Here is a 19,882-nt window from a genome sequence, read left to right as displayed (position 1 = left end):
CTGACCAATCAAAAACTGAAGTGACATAAAAAAAATCCAACAGGCCTTTGAGGCAGATGACGTCTGCTTGTTTTTACTCTTTTTTCCACCAATGCAATCAGAAACCATCCCTACACAAATAACCCTCCAAACAAATTGAATTTATTTTCTCATTACGGTTAAGGCCTGCACGCCTCTCTGCAGTAGATATTAGGGTTGTATTTTCTAGGCCTCCACTACAAGCCACCTCTGACATTATTAGCTTTGCACAGTGTAGGAAATGATAGGTTATCTGGCCCTCAGATAGCACTGATAACTCAGGTGAATTAGTTTGTTCCTCTGTGGCAGATTTATACAAAAGAAAGTCAATGAATAGAAAGAGAGGTTGATAGAATCGGGCAATAAAATATCAATTTCATTTCCCTCTATATTTACATGCACATTCCCCCCTGGTGTTCAGATTAAAACAGATCTGTCTCCATATGTTTTACAGTTTCACACACTCATTGCACTACTAAAATAGTAATGCAAGAAAAAAGAAAAAAGATTTGTCTTATGTGTGGAGGCACTGACATGGTATTTTTTATTTGTTTATTTGGATTCCCATTAGGGTAAGGGCAGCTGATCATTTAGGGGTCTCCATTAAAAACACACATCAACACGCTTCAGAACGACATTAATAAAGCACTAAAAATAATAAAAGCAAACAAAAACAAAACGAAAACAGATTTACGAGAGTCACGTCTAAATTAAATTTCAGAGGTCATGTTTTAGTGACCTCTTCAATTAATTCTGTTTTTTTGTTATCTGTCTGTAGAAAACAGCTCTCGTCATAAAATCTGAAGGTCCAGCTGACCAGCACTCACTGGGTGTATCACATAATTATGACAAAAACAAGCCCAGCTCTTCTTTCAGTATACTCTGTGCATGAACAGACGACTGGTGACATAAAAACTGCCATATGTGAAAACTAATAACTAATGAATTAATAATTATTCAATTAATTATCCACAGTTTTTATTGCTTTGTACATTTGACCTTTTCTTATTTGAAGTTTCCTCTTTTATTTGAGGCAATGTAATGAAAGTATTATATTTAAAATTATTATTATTATTTTTCCAGGAACATTTAATGTTTAACATTCTTCATGAACATATTTTGAAAGGTAGTATTACTTTATCCAGTAAATGTAAATCTATACAATTTTACAGACTTTTGGTGTATGTCAAGTTCTTCTTGTAAATCTATGGCTTTAATCTCAGACCTTTACTGAGATAGGACAGTGGAGAGAAGACTGAAAAGCTGGGAGAGACAACAGACAACACAGTATAAGGCCACGCAGTGGATTCTAACCATGTCCTCTGCAGCAGCCTCACAGCAAACAGTCTGCCTACTGAACCCACTGAGCTTTACCAGCACCCAAGCTGAGAAATTCTCAGAATGATTATCCTCTGAGCTCAGTATTTATTATAGTATCAATGGCACTAATACGACATAATGTAGATCACCCATAGTTCTGAGATACAGTATTTTTAGGTTGCCTTGGCACTCACAGCATCTTTAAGGTCACCTCAAAGATCTTCAGTGGCATTTAAAAGGTTAATTCATAAGCTACAGCTTGTATTTCAAAGCTGAAGCCCACTGTGGATCATAATCCTGCTGTGAGAGCAGATATTGTCTCAGTTTCACTTTTATGACATAGCAGATAACAGTAAAAATGTTCTGTTCTTGAAATGCTGCTCCTTTTTTCTCCTTAATACCGTTTGTACTGTGGACAGAAGTCTGAGCTTCTGTCCACAGCACCTTTTTTTCCCCAAATCAATTCCTGTAATGCTTCTATTTGTTTTTTGTCACCATAAATCAGCAAAATCTGTAATTTCCCGCAGGAGGCCCAAATATTAAATGTTTCTTTCTTCACAGCCGTTTCTGTGAAAACGACCACTTTTCTACAAAATCTTGACTGTAAGATGACAAAGGCTGACAGGCTGAAGTCAGAGGAGACTTACTGGCTGATGAAATGGCTGAAACTCCTGCTCCACTCTTCAGGATGTCGTAATGTGGGTGAGGGATTTCTGAAACACAAATCAAAACAACATTTTAAAAAAAACCAAAAGCTAAGGAGATATTAAAGGAAATTCGCATTAAATGATTATTGCTGTAAATGACCAAGATTGTCAGCATGTCTCCTGAATCATTTGACAAATGACGGCTGGCAGTTAGAGTGCGACTATCAGACTCCTCTGAGAGTCTGATGGTCTGAGGACAAGCTGATCGGGGTCCAGGTCTGTGGCAGCCAGAGAAAAAGTGACAAATGATAACTGCTCCTCCACTGTCTGGCAGGAAGCATCTGCCATTGGGAGCCAAAATTATGGGAGCTAGTTATACCTCTGTCAGCAGCATTTACGGAGGCCATCCATAATGAGCCTAACACTTTTCAAGTGCGCACGATGACAGGAAGCAGGTCTGTATGAGGAGCCAAGGCTGGAAAGAGCCTGAGTACAGTCATCTTCACCAGGAGCCGTCAGCCTGACAGCCGGAGGCCGAGCTTTCTGTCACTGTCAGGCAAACAGTGACACACCTGGTCAATGCATTTACTGACTGTGTTAATTAGATCGCACATGCTGCTCTAGAAAGCTGCCAGACAAGCAGAGCAAAGAGGGGAAAACACAGTTTGAATTAAAAAATGAAAACAGTTTAGTTTATGACAAACACGGCATATGTTTAATATCTTTTTTTAAAGATACAAGGGCGAGGGGGGGTGTTAGAGCACAAAATCTGTCATTTTCTACAGCACTAAGTTAGTCGAGTCTTTGATAAGAATTCAGACAGGCAATCCTTTCCAAAGTGCAGATCAAAGCCAGTAACTGACTGCCTCAATGCAACCTCTAATATGAGCCCGAAGACACGTTCTCGCCTTGACGTCGTACCATACTGCTTATACGTTACGTAGTCAATATAGCAGCGCACTGCTGATAACACTGTCAAGAGCGCTCATTGTGCTTAGTGAACTCAGGCCGCATTTTTTCCTTCAGTTTTTGCGAGTACTGCCAGCTAATATTGTAAACAAGAATGGCTTATTCAAATTTTGGACCAGGCAGAGCTCGTACTGTCAGGCTCGAGTCACTGTGGATCGAGGCAAAACCAGAGAGGTGTCAACAACCCCTGACAGCAAGACAAAAATAAAGTCAGTAAAATGTCTGAATATGATACTAGATATGCGTAATTTTTAAGTCCTGTATTTACCATAGGACATAAAATATTACAATTTATATTCAAGGAGAAACTTAAGAAGTACTTTAAGCTTCTCCATAGTCTATTCTCCAGCCTGGACACACAATGCAGACATTGCAAACAGCACGTGTGATTACAGTCAACATCGTCATTATAAAACCTGACCGTTCTTCAGCATCTGAAACAAGCAGTGACACCCTTTAAATTTCACAAATCAACTAAAGCCACACTTAAGGTTTCAGTACCTTACACACTGCTGTTGTATTCTCCAGCTTGCATTAAGCAGAGACACAGTGGCCTTTATATAAGCTTAACAGAGAAGGAGTACCAGGGCCCCAAATAAAGACTTAGTCAGCGAATGGAGCACATACTTAAAATTTTGGCTCATCCATCACTGCCGCCACAGCACCAGTACTTCTTTGAGCATACATGCATGAACACTGAGAAACTACAGCTACATTTATCATGTCCTTGGTAGCTACATCACCAGTGCCTCCAGTCCAGGACAGTACACAGCGACGGTAAGATAACTGCATCAAAGGTGGAGATATGAGAAGCCTTTAATCGTGATTGGAAAGTCATCCAACCAGACAGTGATTTCCTTGTCAGGGATCGTCAGTGTCAGATAATGGGAAATCTGGAACATTAAGTGTACAATTACTTCACTACACTGACTTTTTTTTCCTACATAAAATGCCAATATAGAAAAATCAAGGCGATGTGGCAGGTTTTTTACAGTAACAATGAGCGATTTGATAAAACATCAGTGGGGTACACGGTTTCAAAATTCAGCATTATTTCTGCCAGTCATCTGTGACAGAAAATGTGGCAGGTTTTCAACCCTGATCATCCACATGTAAAATATTTCATTTTTGCTGGTGGATGAGGGATTTTGAGCCAAGAAAGCAACTAAGGATGGATGCGTTTTCTCTCAGTCTTAGCTCCATAACTTGTTAAATGTTCACCAGCAGTTATTGCAATAAAAAAATAGCATTAGGCTTGTCATAACAAGCTACGAGGCTACCAAAGTCTGGACCTTTTAAATAATACAGTAGAAATTTGTACAAATCACTTGGACAGTCTGACAACCTAGACGGCTTTTATTTTGAAAAGACTTTAGGAAAAATTGGAGAATTTTTGGCCTCTGTTTTGGCGTTTAGGAGGTCAGGTCAATGCATAACTCATGAGGAATCCTAATTGGTGAATCAGAGGCACAGCGAGCCATTGAGTAAGCAATTTTCTCCCTTGTGCTATTTTAATTTCAGGGGAAGGAATAATCTGTATTTTGACATTTTGTTTTATTTCATTGTTTTATACAAACAACACTCTGCGTTCATATTTTTATAGACACTGTTGCTCCTGCAAAAGAGGGAAGCTGTACAAAATAAAATCCTTTATAGCTTTCAAAATTTCTGGGTTTGATTGTGTTGCAGCTTTAGGACCTAGTCTCTACAGAACAATGGCCTTTTCTACTGGGGCACAGTTTGAGGAATAAGGAACCTCACTAATTTCTAACCACTGGTTACAGCACAGGGCACATACATACTAACATTTCTATATCCACCAGCAACCTTCAGGACTGAAAAATGAAGCCAAGCTAAAGTGCCAAATCTGCAGTTCCTTCAATGGCCACCACAACAGAGAGTGATTTGTTCACACAGGTAAATGTATGCTTGGATAGGCTGAGGCTAAAATGGGAAAAAATGGGAATATTGATTAATTAGCTGTTGGGGTTTTACTTTACCTAGTCCACATTTTTATAGATATACTGGTAACCTGTCCAGAGTGTACCCCACCTCTTGCCCTATGACAGCTACAATAACCTCCATCTCGCTTGCACATTTACAAAAAAAATAAAACTAATATTGAGTTCAACTTATTGCTGCCGCCAACCACAACAGTTCCAGTTCCTCATGTGGACCTCTCGTCTCTATTTGTGGTGGCTTTCAAAGTTTGTTTTGTTAAATTAATATTTGGCAAATAACCAGGTTTATGCTGCACTTTTGGTGAGTAAAATAGCGATAGTAATACTAGTATTAATATCCTGCTTTATCAGCAGGTGTCTGTTTCTGTGTGCTCCACCCACGCAGCTTATGAATGCAGCTTCTTGATCGAGCTTGCTAGCATCAGCTGCTGAATTAGCACTCCATCCTCTGGTCTAAATACGGCAGTGTTTGCCATATTTAGACGACCAGCATGGTGGCAGAAAAAAGCGCTGACACCAAGGCTTCAAAATATGGTGTCCTGAAAGCAATAGGGGACACCACTTCTGTTGACATCTGTTCTGCTGCACATACTATAATACAAAACAGCACTCAAGTCTGGATATCTTTCCTTCAGCTGAATGATTGTGTTAGCCTTTGTTGCCTCTGACAAGCCATCACTTACTTTTATTCTGCTTGTCCTGGTCTTACTCAGACACATACATGTACTATCTAATGCGTAGCTAATATCGACAGGGGTAACGCTGAATAAACACAACCTTGGACATCTTTGCCAGCCGCCTCTAAGCTTTACAAAGTATTTTACACACACTTTGGTTTGACTTTACATGGAAACTGTGAGGCTGTGTGGCAACGAGAGCACTGGCTCAAGCAATTAACCTTTCCGCATATTAAATATCAGACACCATCTTCGTCTTGAGTATCTATAATTAGTTTTGCAGTTGATTTTACAGCTTTGTCCTCTGACATGCTCCATTACCTTCATTCATGGTCACCATGATCATCATACATCTGTCATACGCACTCAAAACAGCAGGTAATAGTTAAAAAAGCATCATGGACACCTTGGGTTCAATTTAGAAATTAAGCAACAAGCATATGCATGCTTCAACAGGGTGTCACAACTTATCAAGTGTGTGATTTTTCTGTCGCACAAACAGACCATTTACCAAGGTGCCCCTAATTCATCGAGCTCATCAGTGTCCTCTCTGACAGCTGTCAGTGCTTCTCTTATCATCCATGGTAGCCTGCTGGGATGAGAATCATTTCCACCAAAAGCACGGCCAAAGCGGTGACATAATGGCTATCTGCTGCTGGGCTCAGGAGTGGCCCCACACATGGGCAATTAAATCCACAGCTTGACTCGAGAGACTGTCCAGCAAACAGCATAGGAAAGCAAGGAATGTGATCCACAACCGTGCATATTTGTCTTCCTTTTTACTATCTGGATGTGTTTCAGCTGAGAAAGAATGACAAAGTGGATAATACAGAAAAGATTAACTACCCGACAGTGAAACCTTTAGCCTGGAAACACATTACTACGTGCAACTGTAAAATACCAGAGAGATGAAAATGCTTATTACATGTTTTAGCGTTTACACAGGTTTCATAAAACATGCACCACTCAAGGACAATACTCCAGGTAGAGGCTCCTCTAGTAATAGTTTGTGACGTATTAAATTGAGAAGGAAAAAAAATTTGTGGATTGATCGAAACCTGTGACGATGAATCTCTTGGATTTCCTCATGAATCACTCTCACTGCCACCGAAGACCCAAAGGTGAAACTCATTTCCTTATTCACAAAGTCATAAAAGGTTTTTCTCGTGATTTTGTCTGCGCCGCTGCAGCAATGGGGGAAAACATATTTAAGATAAATGACATGTTAACAGAATCATTTCATGGTTCGACACATTCGTGGTGATTTATAACAACTTCTAAACCTTTAAGGTCCCGTTTTGCACTAAAAAGCTAAAATACACATTTTGATTGGAAAAGAGATGACGAAATGTCACTGAAGTATTTGTTTCCAATTCTATCATCATCAGAGTTATTCATAAAGGGCGAAAGGTCAAAGAAACCTCAAGGAATGATTGAAAACTGTCTGGTGAAATGGAAATGTCTAATATTATGGCTGGTGATTAATAGGGAAGTATGACTGCAACTTGTTTCTTTATATTTTGCCTCCAAGAAGCCAGACTTTCTTTTAATTTTTGTGGTCTTGACTAACAGTCCCGGCTTTGTGAAAGTCTTTAAAACGTTTCTTTGGACACTGGGTGCTTTTATATTCATTTTCAGTCCAGTTCAGTTGTGGTACCTCATCATTTTTTAGAGGACTTTTGGGATTTTTTTTGCTAAGCTACTTAACACTGACCTCTGAATCATACATGCATCTGAAAGGCGCTTAACTCAAGGGATGAACCAGTGTCGCATCTACACATAACATTTTAAAGTGCATCTTTAGGCCCTTTGTTACCAGCAGCCTGTCACAAAAACACATATTTTGTTTCCATGTCTTTAGCTGAATTGACAAAATATGCCAAAGATGGCACAGTTTGACAGGCCCAAAATAAAGTTTTTGCACTATCGAGGTGATTCCCAAAGAGACATTATCCTAAAATGTATAACAGCATGTTGTGCAGTGTGTCCTTACAAATATTAGGAAACTGAGGGATAAAAGACTAAATGGCAGGCCTAAAAAACATCTACAGCAGATGAACAGCATCTGAAAGTCGTGTCTTTAAAAAATAGGAAAGAATTTGACATTTCTATCTCAAATTCTCATCTATATGTATATATATATGTATGTATAGGTGAGAGGTACAACAGTGAGTGTCTACAGCCGTCTGTAAAACATCACGGAGACTGGTTTATGATTTGCAACAGATTTATTTTTCAGCCTGACAATGATCCCAAACACACTGCCAGTGCAGTAGAAGCAAACATTAATAGAAAAGCACACAGTGGGACACTATCAGTCATGGATTGGCCTCCTCAGAGCCCAAACCTCAAAATTATTGAAGCAAAAGGCAGCTGACATCCAAAGAAGAGCTTTGAATATCATTCAAGAAGCCTGGAAAACTATTCCTGAAGACTGCTCTAAGAAAATGCGATCAAACCAAGTGTTGACAATCAAACTTGGAATTGTACAAACTCTGTTTTTGCCTTACTTATTTTTTGCAGATTTCAATAAATAATTGCATTTATTTCCGTGCAAAACATAAAGACATGAATGATGAATCCTCCAAACTCGATCCCGAAGCGAGAAAAAGAGTTACAAATGTGTTACAGAGTCAAAGCCTGACAAAATCTTCACCCATGCGCTCTGCCATCAGCTGTAATTTCTCGTATAATTATTTTACATTCTGGTGTAAAATTTGGTGCTGATGAAATGCTGCGTTAGCTCCCATAATTCCTGCTACACAAGGCCTGCTCCCGAGTCTTGGCAGGGAGGAGATAATATTGTGACTGGGAGGAGGTGACAGCCTCATCTCAATGTGAATGGAGCTAATCACCAATGCAAATTGCAATCAGAAGGGGCATATCTCTACCTAACTGAGAGATAATTGCGCGATTGTACTGATAACAAAAGGTCAACTGCGTGTAGCCACTAAGCTCTCAGATGATCATCAGACACACACGGTTTCCAGCAGTGAATATTTTTACAGATTCAATCACTGCATTAATTTTAAGGCCAAACACTTCTACGTTTCTGATGATGGAGATTTTAAACACTGATTATTCAGCAGATGCGTCCTTTCAGACAGCAAAGACGAAAATGCAGCGGCAACTGGGAGAGTGAAGCAGAGCCTACCGATTCAGCTTTTTATTTTCTAAATTCAGCACAAAATCAGTTGTCAGAGAAGCCGCAGTGATTTTTACCTTTTATCCGTTTGATCATAAATTTCAGTTCAGAATTTTCCTCCTGACAGTAAGGAAAGGGTTTTTTTTATGTCCCTGTGGCAGCTGCCTCCAGCTGTGTGGCAGGAGCGCCCTCTACTGGACTCACCGTGGGATCTTGAAAAGGGCTTTTACTGGATGCATCTCAGCCAGAGGGGGATCTCCGTCTGCCAGCTCGATGGCTGTGATGCCGAGAGACCACACATCGCAGCGGGCATCATAGGAGTAGTCGTACTGCTGTTCACAGGCTATGACCTGGAAACAATTCACAGGGTCCATTTTAGACAGTCACCGAGTGGAAAGTCCGTTTTTCTAGAAAGAGGGGTGAGATTAATTTTGTTTGATTTTTAGGGTATTAAATTCAGATTAATGATTCAAAGAAAATTACTTTAAAAAAAAAAAAAAAAAAGCATTGTGAACCTGAACAAAAACCTCTTAATGCCAAAAACAGTCAGCCAAGCTTATTCACAGCCCATTTAAAAACAAGCACTGAAAGGCAGGTCAGTGCAGTAGCTCTGGGTACGAGCTTCTCTTTGCCACAGTCAATAATTATAACTGACACTACATTTTACAGCTGAGTTTATTCTAATTGCCCCCGAGGTCCCTCCCTACCAGCTCAATCACCGCACCTCATTTCTGCCAAAAGAGTAAGCCGAGGGGCCACAGACTCCCAGCTATTAACCTTGAGGCGACCTCAAGAGCTGCACCCGTGGAGAGGAATACACAATGACACATGGGAGGGAGAGTCACACGGAAATAACTGAGGCGCTCTGTTTAACAGCTACATCACACTGTACATGTATATAAAAAGAATCCATTAGCCACTAAAACACGTGTGCATGTTTTACTGCTGCATTACCAGACATGAACATGCGTGTGCAGCCCTTAGACTCTGACCTCAGGAGCCATCCAAAACGGTGTCCCGACTGACGTGTTCCTCCGCAGTCGTGCGCTCGTCAGTTGAGCTGAAACACCTACAAAAAAATGGAAAAGGAATCGCAAAATTCGATCTTACTTCATTAGCGTGAATATTTCTTGGGATAAATTACAGCAGACAGTAAATGTTTGAACTAATCAATAAATCCTGGCATATAATTTAGTGTGGCAACCTGCCAAGCAGCAATAATAATGGGCTATAATCATTTCAAATTATGTAGGACAGATTTTTATCAGCGTGAGTCCACTTCATCTCCATGACACAGGGGACATAAACATGCCTGGGGGTGACTCAAAGTCATTTGCCATAGCAGCTTTCTTTTAATATGCAAAGGATCAAATAATGCAATTTAAATGAGCAATAATAGCTTCGGGCTAAGGCTACGGTCCATGAATTAAAAGACGTTATGGTGAGCATGGGACTAAAGTGTGGGTTAAATGATTTATCCTGCGCTTGTGTTTGCCTTCACAAACAATGTTGCTGACACTTCCAAAAGATCACTCACAAAAAACGAGTCATTTATCTATAACAGCGCACTTCAGAGAAAAGATTGGAGCGGCTAAATTGCCTCTTTCAAAGATCATTACCAAAGTCAACCAGTTTGACTCCTCCCTCAGTTGTCAGGAGGATGTTGTTGCCTTTGACGTCACGATGGATAATCCGGTTGTTGTGCAAATGCTGGAGACCCTTTTAAATTAGAGGACAGATAATGCAAGGTGCTGCTGAGCATGAATCGCGACACACAATTAGTCATTTGCGTAAAATAAATAAATAAATCTGCATATGATGCATTAAAAGTTGAGCTGTACAAACTACATAAAAGAACTCAAACAGCTGTTCGTAAGGAGAGACATTCATAACTGCTTGTCACACTTCCCCAGCTGAAAATAAATCCTCAGCCCGCTCTCTGCATGTTGGTGTCCCACCTCCTCCCCCTGCATTTGCAGCTTTGCAGAGGGCCATCTTACCAAGAGGGCACTGCATAAGATGTATGCGATAACAGGCTCCTGCAGACGCTGGCCACGCATCAGCAGGCCTTTGATGAGTTCTGTGACAGAGCCGCCGTTGCACAGCTGGGAGGGAGACAGAGAAACTCCAGTGACTCGTCCATCACTCACCACTCCAGATTATGATTCATGGAAAGAGCTAGCCCACACACACAAGTTAGAGAAAGCAGAGCAGCACAATAGCATTGACATTCGTGTAGGTGGTCTTTCCTGGCTAACTGAGACCCAGATCAATGCTTTCTTATATACAGAAGAGCGACAAATTAAAGGGTAAACCAACATAAAGTGTCTCAGTATGGTGTTATTGTGTTTGGTCAGTACTTGGTCAGAGAGCAGCTTCAATATGCAAAGATTCTTCATGTCTGTGAATCAGCTAACCTAACACATCACCAAAACGTCTCAGAGCATTCAAACAGGTTAAGAACTGGTGACTTCTAATCAAACCAGTCACTGTGATCCTGATCCTGAAAAGCTGTAAAGCTGATAACTCAGAACACTTTATGTTGATTTGCACTGACCTTCTGACTAAAGGCAAAAGCTATCCCAGCAAAATGTCTCTGCTGGCATAACTAATTCCCAGGTTTCTCGGACTGTGAGCCACAGTGGATTAATGTTTTTCCTTTAATTTGTCACCGGTCTATGTGAAAAAGGATTTTAGAGTTTTAAGCTTCATTTTTTTAAATAGGGGTTTTATTTACTTGAGCCATTTGATTATGAAATTGTGACAAAATACAGGAAAAAGACACTCCAGGTAACAGATTGTTTGGTATCACAATCATTGCACTAACTGTGCATACACGCATGGCTAATTTGAAGCTTGGAATAACCCTGGCATTTCCCACCAACCTCACACTGTGTATCCCTCAGGCCTAATAACGTGTTTTTCTCTCTCATTTTCTTTGTTTCTGAAACTTGTAATGCTATTATTGACTAGCACGCTTCTTCCTTTCTGCCGTTTTGTTGACTGTCAGAGACATGGGTGGTCTTTGAGGTAAATGACAGCTTTATCCACCATTATTATGGCCGAACTGAAGAGTACACCTGACACACAAATGGCCCATTTCCCACTGAGCCAAAGCAGACATAAAGCATTAGCAAAAGCTTCCAAGTGGTATAAACCTGGTAATAAAACCAAAATGTGTTGTTTCTTTCTACACTGTTGTTTGCAGGGATTTAAATGATAGTGACAGAATATCATCTTTACCGAGTTTTAAAGGGGCTGAGAGCCAGATTTAGACAGCTTCAGACAGAGCCAGGCTAGCTGTTTCTTTTGTTATGCTAAGCTAATTGGCTATGGTGTAGATTCATATTTAACCTACAAACATAAGGATCTAACTCTTATGGCTCAATCACACTAGAGTAAAAACTAGACAGCAACCTCCTTGCAACTATGAAAAATTTGGTGATTGCACTGAATTTGTTTGCTATAAGCAACAAACTGCAAGGAGACTAGCTGTTGATCACAAAGCGATTGCACAGGTTGCTCGACGGGAGGCAACCTATTTCCTAACAATCGCAGTCTGACTCAGAAAGACTGCAGTCAGCCAGTTTCTAAATAAGTGCCAACACATTACATTTAATCTTAGCCTGTCAGGGCCAATGAGATCACATACTGATAACAGACTGACAGAGTGACTGTTTTAATGGCTGTCTTGAAACACCAACGTCACTTTGAAGACAGCAACTAACTGTGTGCTGTGGCAGACCTGGTCCCTGTCTTCAGTTTCTTCAGATTGCCAGTTTATAGAACATGGTCGCAATAATTTTCCCAACCACAGTTGCCTTAATGAGAACTGACAATAAGCCCTTCATAAAGTATGAAAAGTGTAACACGTGTTATACAAATATACATAATAAAGTGCTCACCTCCAGTATCAGCCAGAGCTGTCCGCCAGTTAATTTGTCGGACTTATGAAACATGCCATAAAACTTCACCACGTTAGGATGGTTGGGCAGGGACCTCAGTATGTTGTATTCTGCCTCAATCTCCTCATCCACATCCTTTAAACAGCATCAGCAAACAAGCAGTGTTTAAGTACAGCAAGGAAAGAGATAAATCAATACTGTGATGTGTTATAAAAGGTGTATTTGTGCTTCAATATTTCAGGCTGCGTGTCATTTTTAGTGAACTAGGCTACTATAATAAGAAACCTAAAATTGGGGTTATAAACTCAGTAAATAAGGAAGGGATGGGCCGCTGTGCTGAACTATTTCTGGAAGCACTTTTCTATCAAAGTAAATCTCAGTGGGAGGGAAGATCAACAGTCAGAGAGGCAGAATTTCTCTTCCTGGATGTCTGAGTGATAGTGTCAGCAGTCTAATCAGGGAGAGGGATGGGAGAGGAGGCAGCTTCATCTTCATGGCCATCAGGGGCGCATCATGGTGGATAGCGCTGCCAGGATGGGGATTGTTCCACTGACACAATCACAGGCTCGCCTCAGACCGAGTCACACTCCCACAATATGCTGCCAATTCAGAGTCTACAGTATCCTTATCACGCAAACAAATGGACGGTTATACAGAGAGGATACAGGCGATGCAGGAGCTACAGTTTCTGGTAAGAGCACGTTAAATTTAGCACGACAGGAAATAAATGAAAAGGGGAGACATTGATATATATCACAGGAGCAAGTGCAAGTACGACTGCATCAAGATGGAGAGGGGGAAAAGTACCGGCAACTTACTCTGTTTGAATGGCTCGAATGCTGAGACAAGTTGGTTACAAAGAAAAACACAGTGGTTTTAGTTTTCTGTCGCAGTATTATGAGGTCCTGCAAGGTAGAAACTTCCTCACCAACACTATATAATAAAAGGTTACAGTGAGCCATACATGCAATGTCAGATATCATATCATTCATCGGGAAAACCTGGAGGTTTAATGTGCATAAAGCCAGCAGTTAAATTACATCTTTAAGCTAAGTTTTACTTCTACAGGATAGGCTTGTGAGTGATGTACAAAGAGCCAAAAAAGGCCATAGAAGGTAACAAACAATAAAAAAGGTGCAGGTTCAACTAAAGAAAGTGTTTAAAAATGGATTTGCAGAGTAATTAAACCTCTTAGGAGTTTTAGGCAGGTTTAGTTATGCTTTTGTTTAGCTATGAGATAACACCTGGCAGAACTGGCTGTATTTACACGTTACATTAGCATGCCCTAATCTAAATCAGTGGTTCCCAACATGTGGGTCAAAGCCCTCAGATTCAATTAACAGCACGGTCCACTGCCATGCAAGTGAATCTAGGAGGCTGACAGTGACATTTCAAAAAGAAAAAGCATTTGTCTCCAATTCTCCCTTTTGTGACAACTCCATGGGGATACATTCTTCTATAACTCAGATGCTTTACTTGTATTAAGACTTAAAGTCACATGTGGTTCCTTTGAGCAACATGTGGGTATCTATACAGGTGGTCGGTTAGACCTCAACTATAATTATTTTTTTTACCCCAGTCTCTCGGAGCCCCATCTAACCTGTCATCTTCATCTTCAGTTTCTATCACTGATGGGTGTCCGCTCTGCTGGAATGGTTCATCTGAGTCTGATCACCAAATAGCTTTTATTCAAATTCTGGCTTTGAATAAATAATTTATTTTTCCAAATGATCTCTCTCTTATTGAAATGCAATTATCTTACGAATAACTGCTGTGCAGTTTATATGTTATCTTCATGTCCAAGAAGTCTGTGCACCAAGTTTAGTGAAATTCAGGTATTTGAATTTTCCATGGTCTTAACTGCATGTGTAGGTAGTGGTTTACACATTCACCTAACATGCAAATGATCCCTGGTTCAAGACCAAGAGGAAACACAAATCCCTTGGGGGTAGCACCAGGAAGGGCAAACAGCAAAAGCTCAAATCTACAAAGCATATTCCTCTCATAATCACATAAGGTGGGGAGTTGTTCAACAGATTTCTTCTGCATTTGCAAACATTCATTTGTTCTTTCTGCCTGCTATCTTGGTTAAGTCAAATAGTGTCATTTCAGGGTGCTATAAACCAGATAAGCTGGGAACCACTGAGCTAATGGGCGCTCATCCAGAGCTAGATCTACTCCCACAACAGTCAAAACACCTTAAGATCACCATTACTTCGCTGCCAAACAGCATCAGCACAAACTCATACACCTCAAACCTTCTGACATCATACAAACACATCATTACTATTCTGCAAAAATAGCCTGAACAGATACTGCATCTAAACCCTAACCAGTTCTGTGAGATTGAAAACAGTCAACAAGAAGCCGGGTCCAGCAGTAAACACACTTTAATCAGACTTACATTAATCGGGTCCAGCACTTTCACTGCTGCCTGACTCCCATCTTTTTTGTTGGTCACTCTGTAGACTTTTCCATAAGTTCCTTTGCCAATGGTTTCCACTATATCCCAGTCACCTGATGGATCGCCCAGAGTCTCCAGTCCAAGCATGCTGGACTTGTAGGGGTACAGTCCATATAGTGATCTCCTGGACAATAAAAACAGTCATACCAAGATTTTAAAAAATAAATCTTGAATAATTTGCAAAGTTTACAGAAACAAATGGAAATGTTAATTCCCTTAAAACCTTCACTACTTCGTCTTGCAGAAAGGATGCTTGTTGTGAATAACAGTTGAACCTTACCGTGACAGAGCAGCAAGTAATTAAAACCTATAAACTGTGCAGGTAAAGCACACAGAGTACATTTATTCCCTGAGGCATTTTTGTTCAGCTAAAACCAATGACTGCATCGACCTGGACAAATCAAAGCAAAATAAGTCCACAGATATGGATGGAGAGGACAACACTCTACTTACATGGCAAGTGTTATTTTCTCCTGACTCATCTGGGCTGAGAAGAATTACAACCAAAGACTCTCTGGCGATCATAATATAACAACACCAGTAGCAACAGGAATGGCCTCCATGGGAGGACAGGCAACAAGTGGCATTTCCCACAGCTACTGAATTAGCCCTCTCCACAGGGACCTTGTCACTGCACACTAAGAAGTGCAATCTTCTAAAGATCAATCGGATTGGTCAGAGATTATCCTGAGAAGCGCTGTCCTGAGTGAACACTGAAGCATTGCCACACCTCCAAATAAACTGTTGTATAAAACTATAAAGCGTTTGCACGTCTTCAGCACTAATGACCAACGGGAATGGAAAACACCAATGTAAATCATCCTTGTAGTCAACATGTGATGCTTCTGTGGCAAAATACAACATATATGGCCAATGATGCAAAGGATTAAGTGTCAAAACAGCTGAGAACAAATAACATGATGGATCAGCAAGTGATACAGCCACGTCGGGATGCATGAATCTTATTTTTACAAAACGACACATAATCCAGATAAGCGTGATGGAGAGGGATGTTTGTGTGCAATCTCACGAATGCTCCTTTTGTCATAAATGCGTTATGCATCACGGAGGTTGTATGACCCTGAGAAAGGCTGGGGAAGTTCGCATACTGATGGGAAAAACAGTGAATGATGTTTAACCCTCAGGGGCGCAGCAACTCACACATGAGGACAGATTTATGAAATGTTGTGCATGCACCGTGAGCAATGGCATGCTAACTGATATTAGATGGATATACCACGATTCTGCAGAGACGCACAGACATGCAGCACAGAGTGACACCCTTCAGAGTGTCCTTCAAGGAGCTGCATGTGATCGCAGAAAAAGCCAAAGTGCCTGCTGTAATTATGAGTTTTTTCACATCACACATTTAAATACAAATATACCAGATCACTTATATATTACTATTTATAAACAAATATGTTGTCTTACCCATCAATCAACATCTCTTTGCAAAACCATCAAAGTGGAGAGTTTTCCCCCCATGAGCTGTAATGTTTTTATCTCATCACATAGAAAGTTAGTTTGCCCACATAAGTGGGGCACACACTGTTGGAATTTACATAAGTAGCAGTAAAGACTAATTACAGTCATTCAGTTTTAATAATAGAGATTTAATAATATATTTTTTCTTTAAGGATATCTACTGCAAGTTCTGTAAGTACTGTAACATCACCTGTCACTTGTTGCCACCACACCTTCTATTTTTTTCTATAACAGACAGCTCATATTTCTCTACAGTAGCTTTTCTCTGAGATATCTGCAACGTTTTCCTCCAACTAGCCTGTATGCAGATTATTGTTAAATGTACAATTAATTTAGTGATTAATGTGTAAATATTATATTTTTAGAACTTTACAAGAAGCACAAGAACTTTGATCTCACCCAATTTGAGCAACAAACCCTCCCCAAAACCTACCTTTTGAAAAGAATCCATCAAAAACATACCACATGTTAGCTCACTCGCTTAAATCTATTCATAACTCATTTAGAATTAATAAAGTGCAGATGATAAAGCTGTAAGTGAGACATACCTGCTACTGTGAACGTGCTTGCCACTGCCTCACCACAAAACACTCCAGGCTAGTTCATGCCAATCTATAGGGATTAATAATTCACTAGTAATCTGCAACCTGATGCACAGTGCTGTTAAATATTCAGGTGGCAGATGTAGCCACTCATAATGGTGGCTGATATGAAGCATCCCCTGTTGCAGCCCAGTAACCAGGAAGTCCGTGACAGTTTCTAAGTCACATGGTTTCTGCCTATCTTCACTCAGCTCATAATGTCCTTTACACACCGAGCTGCTGCTGCTTCACTCGTTCAGACAGCTTCTGATGCTCTACAGCCTTATAAACCTTAAAGCAATATGACAAAGATATCCAGAGCCTCCAGAGACAAAAGAACCCTCCCAGGCTATAAGCATATAAGACTACAAATATGTAAGTATTTCAGCTTTTTAGTCTAAGTTTAAGCATTTAAAATGTGCCTGGATCAGTACTTTATACTAATAATAATCAGTTTCACCTGAAAAACCACAATGCTACATATTCCAGGAGCTGGAAAGTGTCCTAACACAAGCCGACACTTGCACCAACTACGTAGAAGTTTCTAACATTTTTATACCGTTCCTCATTTTGAACGTTTTCCCAAATATGGGCATTTGTCACATTTTGATTAATCACTACAGCAGTAGCAAATAAGGGGGGGGAAAACACAGTATGACTGTAATCTTTTAACAAACTAATTAAAAACACAGAGAGCATGTTTCTTCAGTTTTTTGTGCAAATGAAAAACATTTTTAGACACAAAAGGTTTTCTCCACGCGTGTACTTGGAGCTGAAACAGCCGCTCCAAACAACCATGCCTTCATTTAATCTCCTACACAATTACTGGTATTATATTTCTTGAATAAAACTTTTCTGACTATAATTTGTAGACAGGTACAATCTATGACGAGGGATCACAAAATAGACTGAGCAAAGTTTTATAGCATCTAAGAGAAGAAAAAAAAACAGATGCTGAAAGAGAACAAGATCAATTTATTGATTTTTTTTCTTCTTGCATTCCACTTGACATGTTTGCTAAGTGATTATCGGCATAATAGTGACCATTAAAGCATTTAAATTATACAATGTATTTGTAGAAGCCAACTAAGGTTAAAAATAGCATCAGCTATAAAATGTCTCTTTTCAGCTCAGCATCAGTTTTATGCTCTGTACTGGAACTGTGTTAAACCGCTCGGTGCCTACTTAATAAATAAACAATGTAAATACATAAATGAGAACCAAATCTGATCAATAAAGACTTGTTCGAGCTCTTTTTTACTGCAAGAAGGCAACGAGAATTTCTTTAAATGGGCAGGAGATACAGTGAAATAGCGCTTAAGAACAGGACACCGCTGCTCTTCGATTGCAGTGCTCAGGTTACCCTTTGTTTAGCATTCTTGTCAGCACAGCTAAAAAAGGGATGCTGTGTCTTATACACAGTGGTACATGGCATTTTCAGTTACAAAACAGGAATATGTGCATAGTAACACGGTGATTATATTTGGAAAAACTACCCTGCTCTGCCTTTGCTCATCGGGCACATTTTCTGTGCATCTACATAATGCTAAGTGTAGGTCTGAGGCGGTAACAGCTGCACATGACGTGACCGGCTGCAGCACATCTTTGTCACCAGAAACAGCACAGAGTGAAAGGCAGTAATCTAATTTTCTGCTTCCATCAAACTCGCACAATTCCACCCTCTGTGGCAGAGCCTTATGGGAAGTCCGCTGGGTAAACCCCTTTGGTAAGTCTATGGAGAGGGGAAAAAACCAATAATCCCTTTTAAGGGGATATGAAGAGGCTTTACGGTAAACCTCCACTAGCTATGAGTCAGGCCTGAAGCATTTCGCCCTTGTTCTCACCCTGGAAGTGCCAAAGCCTCACACAAGCAGACACAAATGCATTTATTTTAAACATTAACATCTTTAATCTTAGTGGTGCACCTGCATGATTAATGATCCCTGATTGACATCTTTGGATACACAAAGCATCAACCGTAATAACAAAAAGGCACCATCACCATCTAAGTAATCAGTCTTAAATGAATTATAATTTCTTATTTATAATTAATTATAAATTAACCTCAGCCATATCATCACAAACACCACAGCTGTGCCACTGTGATGGATGTGAGTATGGCTGTGCTACTGTTTGAACGCAAGGGAAGCAATTTTTTGTTCTTACATTTGTTTTGGTCAGTCATCAGGCAGTTTGTGAAATTTTCTTCCCTTCAGGATAATCAATTGATCTATTGTAAGTGGTATTACTGTAAAGTGGAAAACATTTAGGCATGACAAGCAAACCACGTAAAGTTTACAGGAGTCGAGTGAGGCGGATAGCATGTAAAAGCTGCCGATGCTCTGATAAGTCCATAGCTCTGTACCTCATTTGGCATTAACATCAGCACCAAAACTGTGTGCTGGGAGCTTCATGGCCGGGCAGCTCCTGTTAATGTAATGTGTAGGTGACCCAGTGCTTTTTTCTTTAGTGTTACTCTAATAATGTGTTACCTGAAGTCAGGTCTTTAAGTGTTTCACACAGTGTCGTGTATGGACACCAACACATGATGTAATCAGCAAGTGATTTAATTGTACACTTTAAACTTTAACTCAAGGGGTTTAAGAAACAGGTTTAAAACCTTTTTTTATAAGGTCTGTTCATTTTTACACAGTTTACATGCAGTTTTGAGCCATGTGTGGTCTGTTTCCACATTATTGGCATCAGGGCC

The 19,882-nt window shown here is 40.1% G+C and overlaps 1 protein-coding gene across 4 annotated transcripts in view; it reads right to left on the bottom strand.

Annotated features, from left to right (window-relative positions):
* Nucleotides 1-19,882, bottom strand: part of myo3b (myosin IIIB) — a 73,985-nt gene that overhangs the window by 50,992 nt on the left and 3,111 nt on the right. For 2 of the 4 annotated variants that reach the window (XM_005723461.1, XM_005723460.1), the window contains exons 3-10: nt 15,047-15,230; nt 13,461-13,481; nt 12,643-12,777; nt 10,738-10,842; nt 10,357-10,456; nt 9,730-9,806; nt 8,942-9,087; nt 1,986-2,051 (exon numbers count right to left, since the gene is read on the bottom strand). In XM_005723461.1, coding sequence (XP_005723518.1) covers nt 1,986-2,051; nt 8,942-9,087; nt 9,730-9,806; nt 10,357-10,456; nt 10,738-10,842; nt 12,643-12,777; nt 13,461-13,481; nt 15,047-15,230 — 834 coding nt within the window. Of the gene's footprint in view, nt 1-1,985; nt 2,052-8,941; nt 9,088-9,729; nt 9,807-10,356; nt 10,457-10,737; nt 10,843-12,642; nt 12,778-13,460; nt 13,482-15,046; nt 15,231-15,559; nt 15,658-19,882 lie in introns of those variants that run through there. The other 2 variants (XM_005723463.1, XM_005723462.1) reach the window with 2 other exon arrangements.

Source organism: Pundamilia nyererei, unplaced genomic scaffold (genome assembly GCF_000239375.1).
Source record: "Pundamilia nyererei isolate P.nyererei 1_Seehausen unplaced genomic scaffold, PunNye1.0 scaffold00009, whole genome shotgun sequence".
Taxonomy (NCBI): domain Eukaryota; kingdom Metazoa; phylum Chordata; class Actinopteri; order Cichliformes; family Cichlidae; genus Pundamilia; species Pundamilia nyererei.
Note: the sequence above shows the minus strand (reverse complement) of the source record. Positions and strands in the feature narration are given on the sequence as shown.